Below are 10,750 nucleotides of genomic sequence, written 5' to 3' on the forward strand. Positions count from 1 at the left end.
TATTTGGAATCAGAATACGAAGCTATGTTACTCTATTGAATTAAAGGAGAATTGGCTAAAAACTATACATAGGTGGTATCTAACACCTAAAAAATTAGGACTTATGTATAAAGATAGTAACAAGAATTGCTGGCACTGTGGAAAACAGGTGGGCTCATATTTTCACATGTGGTGGGGTTGTAAGATAATTAAAAATTTCTGGTTAACAATCCATAGAGAATGTAAAAGAATTTTTAAAGTTAATTTTGAATGCAAACCTGAATACTTCCTCTTAGGCCTATATAACTTTAAAATAGAGAAAATCGAAAACCCAGAAACAGGGAAAAATAACAAACAGAAATTATTTATTTACGCTATCACTGCAGCTAGAATAGTACTAGCCAGAAACTGGAAAGATGGGAAAAATCTCAACAAAGAAGAATGGATGGAAAAAATTATTGGACATCAAAAACATGGATAGACTGACCTCTCTGCTTAAAAAAAACTATGGACAACCAATGAAGGAAACAAACTGGACACTCTTAGACAACTACCTACAAGAGACAACGCTTTGATGTGGAATACGGACTGGAAGTTAGAAGATCGGAAGTCCACCTCTAACCCCCCCCCCTACATCCCCTCCCCCTACCCTTCCCTCTACACCTACACCAGCCTGCCCTCCCTACGTCCCCGCTTATCTTTCACTCTTGGAAACTCTGCTCTTTTAGTCCACTCTCCCCTCCCGCTTCCCCTTTATCTCTTCTCCCCTCCCCCTATGTTGATGTTAATCACCAAAATTTAATAAAAACTATTTTTTTTAAAAAAAGAAACTATGAAGAATGACACAAACTTCCGTTATTTTCCCTTTATCTATTTTATCTTCTGTATACAAAAAACAGACTCTTCTGAAACACAATCTAGTCAAATAGACAAGATTCAATTTTTTAACATTAGCTGTTCTTTAAAGTGTATATATATATGGTTTAAGGTGGAATTTAAAATTGCATAACGCATTTATCTTTCACACAATTAAATGAGGCTCAGTAAAACTTTCATTTAACAGGAAACTGGCTCAATGTTAGTATATTCAATAATACAGTACTATGCAGCCACCTTTTAACAGTAGTTCTCTTGGGCAGATATATTGTTATTGATTTTTGTATCATAAAATGGAATTAACTTTGTTGGAGTAATACATTAGATGCCATATTTCCAAATCATGTCTAAGTGGAAAATACCTGGACCTGTTAGGAACTCACATGAATACAGACACTGTCATATATACTGAGTAACAATGTCTTCCATTTTATTATATCTGAAAATCACGCACTCTACAATGTGTTCATTTTTATGTCTCAAAATATTAGGCATCCAAATTCTGTTGGAAATGGAGCAATTGAAGTGAGTGGCTACAGCGAGTTCAACCTCTGTGGTATACATCTCGCCAGGCCTGTAGCCAGGATTTTGTTTTGGGAGGGCCTGGGATTTTTGGTTCGGGGGGGGGGGGGGGGGGGCTGAGTCTGAGCGGGAGAGGGTCTACCCTAGCAAACCTTTTGTATTATTATCCCAATACCCCCATGTGTATGGGATATATTGAACATGGTGATCAGATCATGATATGAATAAACTTAACAGTTTAAATAATAAATGTAAGGCCTTCTCGTGGACCACTCTGGACCCCCCCCCCCCCACCCCCCCCGGCTACATGCCTGCATCTCGTCTATTCTGGATATAAAAGTTGAGGCTACAAGATAGAATAAGAAAAAAACTATCTTCTCAATGTACTTCTCTTCAGATGTTTTGGAATCCTAGCATGCTTGTACATGACTTCCTGGCTGGGTCCAAAATATTTGGAAGGCAGTCTTGGGAAGTGTATCTGAGCATGGTTCCATCTGTATGTGGTTTCCTTGCTTTCATTAGGGTAGAAATACAAACAGTTCCTGTTATTGTCACAGGATTGACAATAAAGAGCATGACTACTGAAATCATTCACATGTGGGCAAAATAGTACTATGGAATGGGGGACAACTACTTGGAGAAAGCTTAGTCTTTAACCTATTGCTACATTGTTGTACCATGCGCACAGTTTTCATAGAGAAAATGTTGCTTTTGTGTCAGTAACTGTATATAAAAAAAACAGTTACTGACACTGTCTTTAACCTATTGCTACATTGTTGTACCATGCGCACAGTTTTCATAGAGAAAATGTTGCTTTTGTGTCAGTAACTGTATATAAAAAAACAGTTACTGACACAAAAACAACATTTTCTCTATGAAAACTATGCACATGGTCCATTAAATAGCCTTTCAAAAGCCTGGCTGCTTCCTGCCTGGGGGCATCCTTTGTTGGGGGTGTTAGATGCTTTTGAACTATGGTGTTGGAGGAAAATTCTATGAGTGCCTTGGACTGCAAGCAGATCCAACCAGTCCATACTCCAGGAAATAATGCCTGGCTGCTCACTGGAGGGAAGTATATTAGAAGCAAAGATGAAGTACTTTGGCCACGTAATGAGAAGACAGGAAAGCTTGGAGAAGATAATGATGCTGGGGAAAATGGAAGGAAAAAGGAAGAGAAGGCCAACCAAGGGCAAGATGGATGAATGGTATCCTTGAAGTGACTGGCTTGACCTTCAAGGAGCTGGGGGTGGCGATGGCCAACAGGAAGCTCTGGCATGAGCTGGTCCATGAGGTCACGAAGAGTTGGAAACAACTGAACGAATAAACAACAACAAACTGTATATAAACATAATCTCCACTCAAGCCACTTTTTTATACCAATCAGCAGAATTCAAGGGCACAACTACATAGCCATTTAATGCAGTTTGAAAGCAGCTTGAGAGTGCTGTGGTTATATAACGCACACCACAAAATCAGTGTACTTTTAAGAGTTTTAAACCAAGATAAGCAACATCAGAGGAAATTCCAAAATATAGCTCTTAATGCACATTAGCACGCTCTAGTGTAAACCATATTGCATGGTGAAAGCGACTCCACAGAATGCGAATCGTTGTGTGGACACCTGATGTGCTTCACTCATCTGCATAAATGACCTCCAGCGGGGGAGTTGGAAAAAAAAAACAACACCCACATCTCCTGAGCTGTCAAGCTTCAGATACTGCAGTTCTAGGAACTAGATTGAGGTTAGCATCTTTGGTTGTGTAATCATCATCTGGGCTTTGAACTGGTTCCTGGGCTTGTAGTGAAATCATATGTGCATTGAAACTGCTTCCTTATATGCCAGTTTCACACTAACATCAATGGTCAGTGTAGATGTGCCCCGAGTTTAACTTCTTAGCATGTATAGAAACATTATATTGTATTGCTAGAAAATACAGGACAACAATAGACACTAATAAAACTGCATTATATATTACCAATTAAGTTGTAAACCAAACTGCTAGTCCAAACTAGAGCAGGCCCATTAAATTAATGGAATGTATATAAGTGTTGATGTACCTTTTGATTGAGCTGGTATTTAACTGTGACTGAAAATGGGATTTAAGCCAATATAATCCATAAACAAAACAAAAGTCACCCTGTAATTATTTAGTACATTGTTCAGCCTCTGGGACAGATAAACAATTCTTAATCTCTCTAACACAGAAGTACAAGGCCAAAGGAATTTTATATTAGTTTGATTGTTGGGACATTTACTCACAAGTTAATTATACTGAATTAATTAAAATATTAAGGCTGCAATCTTGAACTTACTATATGCCATTGAACACATTAGTATTAACGTCTGAATAAACAGGCAAAGGAGTACAATGCTCATTAAATGCCAAGGTAGCTCAAAAACATGTATAATTCCAAAACAAGTGTGTATAAAATTGCAGCACTTACCATAATTCTAAATCTAATTTTGCAGGAAATTGCTGTCAAATAAATATGCATTGGGTTATATAGGCCACATGTCCAAATGGAAGGAAGTGTAGACAGTCATGGGACCTGAAGAGATAATGGAATGGACGGAGAGTACAGAAAAGGAAAATTTTCAGGAAAATGCAGTGTGTGCAAAAAAATGGAGGATCGCAAACAGGACATTTACATCCTGCTTTTGATATTATTGCCACCCTCTGCAGACAGTGTAGGTTGCAAGAGTTGCCAACTTTTTGAAAAGACATCTCTGTTCTGATAAATTTATAATGATCATAAACTAAGGAAACTAAGGATCATAAACTAGTTTATAATGATCATAAACTAAGGAAACTAAGGATTCCCTTCCCAATACGTTGGTATCCCCCAAAAGCGTTGAACTTTATCTTCTCCAAATGATATCACCACACCCAGCAAAATCTAGTTATACTGCTAGTTGATAAACTTTCAGGCAGGGCTGTAGCCAGACAAAAAAAATCAGGGGGAGGGGGTGAAACTTTTTTTTTTTAGTGAATCATGAATAGTAGTGCACCATGAAGACAGTGCCCAATGGATACCAATGGCCACTCTATATTAATGTCTTTTAATGTTAGGTTCATATGTGTTTTTACTGTCTTTTGTTTCCATCTATATATTGTAACTATGTTGGACCCTTCCTTGAGGAAAGATGAATAAAGTATAAATAATAACAACAATAACAGTAACTAATGCCAAAATGAAAATTTTCGGTGGTTATGTGGAAGAAGGAATTTCAGGTATAGCTTGTAAACTGGGTGACACCTAACCTACCCATAACGGTGACAAGAGACAGGAGTTTTCTCCATTTCTCACTCTGGCGACCCTATATTCTCCCTCACAGACTGATGGTAAATGGATGTTCTTTTCCTGGTTTTGTGTGTGGTGCTTGACTGGAGGAAGGCCCCTTCAGTGTGGCCTTCTTCTTTGTGGGATGAGGACGACTAAGCAGCCTGTGTAATAATAATAATAATAATAATAATAATAATAATAATAATAATAATAATAATAATAGACAAAAAACAACAGGAAAAACTCAGCCGCTATCAGGACCTCAAGACTGAACTTCAAAGACTCTGGCAGAAACCAGTACAGGTGGTCCCAGTGGTGATCGGCACATTGGGTGCCGTGCCAAAAGATCTCAGCCGGCATTTGGAAACAACAGACATTGACAAAATTACGATCTGCCAACTGCAAAAGGCCACCCTACTGGGATCTGCACGCATCATCTGAAAATACATCACACAGTTCTAGACACTTGGGAAGTGTTTGACTTGTGATTTTGTGATACGAAATCCAGCATATCTATCTTGTTTGCTGTGTCATACAATAATAATAATAATAATAATAATAATAATAATAATAATAATAATAATAATAATGGTTGCCAGCATGAAAACCTTTTATGGCTATGTGTAAGGAATGCCAGGTGGTGCTTGTAAAAAGCTTGGGGGATGCCTGTCTTTCGCAAAACTATAACAGTTTTCACACTTATATTCCTCCTCAGAGTCTGAAGCCTGAGGCAAACTGTTGCTTTTTCAACTTGTGTAGTAGTTGTAGTAGCAACAGTTGCCAGAATGAAAACCTTGAGTGGTTGCGTGGAAGAAGGAATTTTAGGCATTGCTTGTATTAAACTGGGTGACACCTGTCCTACTCATAATGGTGACAAGAAACAGGAGTCTTTTCCAATTGTCACTTTGGGGACCCTATATATGGAATGATGCCTGTGTAATAATAATAATAATAATAATAATAATAATAATAATAATAATAATAATAATAATAATGGGTCTCCAGAGTGAAAATCTTCAGTGAATATGTAGTATGTGGAAGGAATTTTAGGTAGTGCTTGTAAATAAGTGTGCTGAGTCTTACCTTTCATACAACTACAGTAGAGTCTCACTTATCCAACGTTCTGGATTATCCAACGCATTTTTGTAGTCAATGTTTTCAATGCATTGTGATATTTTGGTGCTAAATTCATAAATACAGTAATTACTACATAGCATTAATGTGTAATGAACTACTTTTTTGTCAAATTTATTTATTTATTTTTATTTATTTATTATTCAAATTTATATGCCGCCACTCCCCTAGGGCTCGGGGCGGCTTACAAGAACAGGCTAAAATCTAACAATTTAAAACATCTTAAAAACATCTTTTAAAAACATCAATAACAGAGATCAAAATCATGTTGTGTAACATGATGTTTTGGTGCTTAATTTGTAAAATCATAACCTATTTTGATGTTTAATAGGCTTTTTCTTAATCTCTCCTTATTATCCAACATATTCGCTTGTCCAACGTTCTGCCGGCCCGTTAATGTTGGATAAGTGAGACTCTACTTTATAACGTTTTCAGCCATATATTCCTCCTTAGAGTCTGAAGCCTGTGGTAAATCGATTCATTTTCATCTTTTGTAGCTGTTGTAGTACAGTAGAGTCTCACTTATCCAACGTAAACGGGCCGGCAGAACGTTGGATAAGCGAATATGTTGGATAATAAGGAGAGATTAAGGAAAAGCCTATTAAACATCAAATTAGGTTATGATTTTACAAATTAAGCACCAAAACATCATGTTATACAACAAATTTGACAGAAAAAGTAATTCAATACGCAGTAATACTATATAGTAATTACTGTATTTACGAATTTAGCACCAAAATATCACGATATATTGAAAACATCGACTACAAAAATGCGTTGGATAATCCAGAACGTTGGATAAGCGAGTGTTGGATAAGTGAGACTCTACTGTATTAGCAAGGGTTGCCAGAGTGAAAACCTTCAGTGGTTGTGTGTGTGGAAGAAGGAATTTCAGGTGTTGCTTGCGAACGGGATTCTGGCCTGCATAAATAGGGGTATAGCGTCTAGATCAGGGGTCCCCAAACTAAGGCCCGGGGGCTGGATGTGGCCCATTGAAGCCATTTATCCGGCCCCCATGGCACAAGGGCAGAAGGGGGCTGGGCTAAATGATCTAAGGGGTCTCTTCTTCTCTTACAACCCTTTATTATTATTATTATTATTATTATTATTATTATTATTATTATTATTTATTACAGTAAGAGTCTCACTTATCCAAGCCTCGCTTATCCAAGTTTCTGGATTATCCAAGCCATTTTTGTAGTTAATGTTTTCAATATATTGTGATATTTTGGTGCTAAATTCGTAGCTACAGTAATTACAACATAACATTACTCGTATTGAACTGCTTTTTCTGTCCAATTTGTTGTAAAACATGATGTTTTGGTGCTTAATTTGTAAAACCATAACCTAATTTGATGTTGAATAGGCTTTTCCTTAATCCCTCCTTATTATCCAAGATATTCGCTTATCCAAGCTTCTGCCGGCCCGTTTAGCTTGGATAAGTGAGACTCTACTGGATTAACATTGAGGCTGGGTGGCCATCTGTCAGGGATACTTTGCTTGTGCTTTTGATGCACAGAGGCAGAAGGGAGTTGGACCAAGGGTCTCTTTCAACCCGCTTTGTAATTATAAGTATGACACAGCAAACAAGATAGATCTGCTGGATTTCGTTTCACAAAATCACAAGTCGAACACTTCCCAAGTGTCTAGGACTGTGTGATGTATTTTTAGATGATGCATGCAGATCCCAGTAGGGTGGCCTTCTGCAGCTGGCAGATAGTAATTTTGTCAATGTCTATTGTTTCCAAATGCCGGCTGAGATCTTTTGGCATGACACATTTTTTATTATTATTATTGTTATTATTATTATTATTAACATTGAGTATTGGTGGCCATCTGTCAGGGATGCTTTGCTTGTGCTTTCAGTGCACAAAGGCAGAAGGGGATTGGACTCAATGGCCCAAAGGGTCTCTTCCAACTCTCATTATTATTATTATTATTATTATTATTATTATTATTTATTGCTCAGTGGCCAACTATAGTCCGGCCTGCCAACAGTCCGAAGGATCATGAACTGGCCCCCTGTTTAAAAAGTTTGGGGACCCCTGGTCTAGATCCAGGGAAGTCATGCTCCCCCTCTATTCTGCCTTGGTCAGACCACACCTGGAATACTGTGTCCAATTTTGGGCACCGCAGTTGAAGGGAGATGTTGACAAGCTGGAAAGCGTCCAGAGGTGGGTGACTAAAATGATTAAGAGTCTGGAGAACAAGCCCTATGAGGAGCGGATTAAACAGCTGGGCATGTTTAGCCTGCAGAAGAGAAGGCTCAGAGGAGACATGAGAGCCATGTACAAATACGTGAAGAGAAGTCATAGGGAGGAGGGAGCAAGCTTGTTTTCTGCTGCCCTGCAGACTAGGACACGGAACAATGGCTTCAAACTACAGGAAAGGAGATTCCACCTGAACATTAGGAAGAACTTCCTTACTGTGAGAGCTGTTCGACAGTGGAACTCTCTGCCCCAGACTGTGGTGGAGGCTCCTTCTTTGGAGGCTTTTAAGCAGAGGCTGGATGGCCATCTGTCGAGGGTGCTTTGAATGCGATTTCCTGCTTCTTAGCGAGGGGTTGGACTGGATGGCCCATGAGGTCTCTTCCAACTCTACTATTCTATGATTCTAACTGGGCGACACTTGTGTTCCTTCCTCACATGGGTGACAAGAGACAGGAGTCTCCCCTCAGGGACCGATGCCTGAGGTAAGTGGATGTTCTTTCCCTGTTCGTGTGTGTGGTGCTTGCCCGGAGGGAGGCTGTATGCGACCCCTTCGGCGGCGCGGCCGCCTTCTTCGAGGGATGATGGGGATGACTCAGCGGCTCTTTCCTCGCCCTGCTGACCTTTTGCGGGGAGGAGGAGGAGGAGGAGGAGGAGGAACAGGAGGCTTCTTGCCAAGGCGCCTCGCCTTCCTCCCGCCTCCTTCGTGCTCCCAGGAGTCGGCCGCAGGCACCCGCAGGCGCCGTCGTTCTCAGGCCCCACCGCCTCACAGGCAGCTGCAGCAGCAACAACAACAGCCGCACTCCCCTCACACACAAACACGCCGGACTCCGAGGATGGAAAGCAGCAGCGGCGCCGCCCAGAGCCTTGTGTTGACCGCGAAGAGGGGCTACGAAGTGCTGCGGGACCCTTCCCTCAACAAGGTAGAGCAAGGGGAAGGCAGGCCGAGGGAGGGCTCCTCGCACCCCCTGGAAGCGCACACTTCGCCATGGCCGCCCTCCAAGACTGAGAGAGTGTGCTTTGGCCAAGGGCCAAGGAGTCTCCACTGAAGCTCTATCACCAGTCCTTGTTTCCACAGGGGCACAGGCAGCAAAACAAGCACCGCCCGCGTGTTAAGCCTTCCCGGTGCTACCCAAAGCTCTCTCTCTCGCTCCCTAAAACAGGTACATGTTTCAAGTATAACTCCAGCCAAAGATAGATAGATAGCTCCATCTATCAATCATATACAGTAGTCTCACTTATCCAAGCTAAACGGGCTGGCAGAAGCTTGGATAAGCGAATATATTGGGTAATAAGGAGGGATTAAGGAAAAACCTATTAAACATCAAATTAGGTTATGATTTTACAAATTAAGCTCCAAAACAAAATTGACAGAAAAAGTAGTTCAATACATGGTAATGCTATGTAGTAATTACTGTATTTACGAATTTAGTACCAAAATATCATGACATATTGAAAACATTGACTACAAAAATGGCTTGGATTATCCAGAAGCTTGGATAAGCGAAGCTTGGATAAGTGTGACTCTTCTTTATCACCTATCTAGATAGATCTATCTATGGGGCCTTCCACACAGCCCTATATCCCAGAATATCAAGGCAGAAAATCCCACAATATCTGCTTTAAACTGGGTCATCTGAGTCCACATTGCCATATATTCCAGTTCAAAGCAGATAATGTGGGATTTTATGCCTTGATATTCTGGGATATAGGGCTGTGTGGAAGGGCCCTATGTGTTGAAGGCTTTCATGGCCAGAATCACTGGGTTGCTGTTGAGCTTTCTGGTCTGTATGGCCATGTTCCAGAAGCATTCTCTCCTGACGTTTTGCCCACATCTATGGCAGGCATCTGCAAAAGTTGTGAGGTCTATTGGAAACTAGGCAAATGAGGTTTATATATCTGTGGAATGTTCCCGGTGGGAAAAATAACTTTTTGCCTGAGGCAAGTGTGAATGTTGCAATTGACCACCTTGATTAGCATTAAACAGCCTTGCAGCTCCAAAGCCTAGCTGCTTCCTCCTGGGGGCATCCTTTGTTGGGGGTGTTAGCTGATTGTCTCTGGTCTGGAATAAAATAAAGAACAACACTCAGAAGATGGGAATTCCAGACAAGAGACAGTCAGGGCCAGCTAACACACCCAACAAAGGATTCCCCCATGCAGGAAGCAGCCAGGCGTCGAAGCTACAAGGCTATTAATTCGAATCGAGCTGGCCAGTTGCAACATTCACGTTTGCCTTGAACAGACAAGAGTTCTTTCTCGCACCGTGAACATTCCACAGATATATAATCCTCCCTTGCCTAGCCTAGTTTCCAACAGACCTCACAACCTCTGAGGATGCCTGCCATAGATGTGGGCAAAACATCAGGAGAGAATGCTTCTGGAATATGACCATACGGCCCAAAAAACTCAAAGCAACCCAGATCTATCTGCGTATCTATCTTTGGCTGAAGTTAAACTTAAAAAATGTGCCTGCTCCGACTTACAAACAAATTCAACTTCAGAACAAACCTACATAACTCTACCTTGGGGACTGCCTGTATATAGTTTTGGGACACCCGGTATCTCTTTCTATAAAAATATATAGATATTCATATATACATGCATACAGACTCATACATTCATTCATAGATACACCACACATATTTACATGCACGTTCATTTATGGACATAGACATACATACATACATACATACATACATTCAAATATACAGTGGAAATATATTTAATACATTGGGATACATTGTATA

At 40.4% G+C, this 10,750-nt stretch overlaps 2 protein-coding genes across 6 annotated transcripts in view; one reads left to right on the forward strand and one right to left on the reverse strand.

The window, feature by feature from the left end:
• The window catches only part of prss35 (serine protease 35), a 229,903-nt gene that overhangs the window by 44,489 nt on the left and 174,664 nt on the right, over positions 1–10,750 (reverse strand). The gene's annotated exons all lie outside the window — the stretch shown is intronic.
• The window catches only part of me1 (malic enzyme 1), a 152,489-nt gene continuing 150,203 nt past the window's right edge, over positions 8,465–10,750 (forward strand). Inside the window, exon 1 of one of the 2 annotated variants that reach the window (XM_062981225.1) lies at positions 8,465–8,488. In XM_062981225.1, the coding sequence (XP_062837295.1) occupies positions 8,480–8,488 (9 nt within the window). In that variant the 5' untranslated portion in view covers positions 8,465–8,479. Of the gene's footprint in view, positions 8,489–8,572; positions 8,927–10,750 lie in introns of those variants that run through there. The other variant, XM_062981213.1, reaches the window with a different exon arrangement.

Source organism: Anolis carolinensis, chromosome 1 (genome assembly GCF_035594765.1).
Source record: "Anolis carolinensis isolate JA03-04 chromosome 1, rAnoCar3.1.pri, whole genome shotgun sequence".
Lineage (NCBI taxonomy): Eukaryota > Metazoa > Chordata > Lepidosauria > Squamata > Dactyloidae > Anolis > Anolis carolinensis.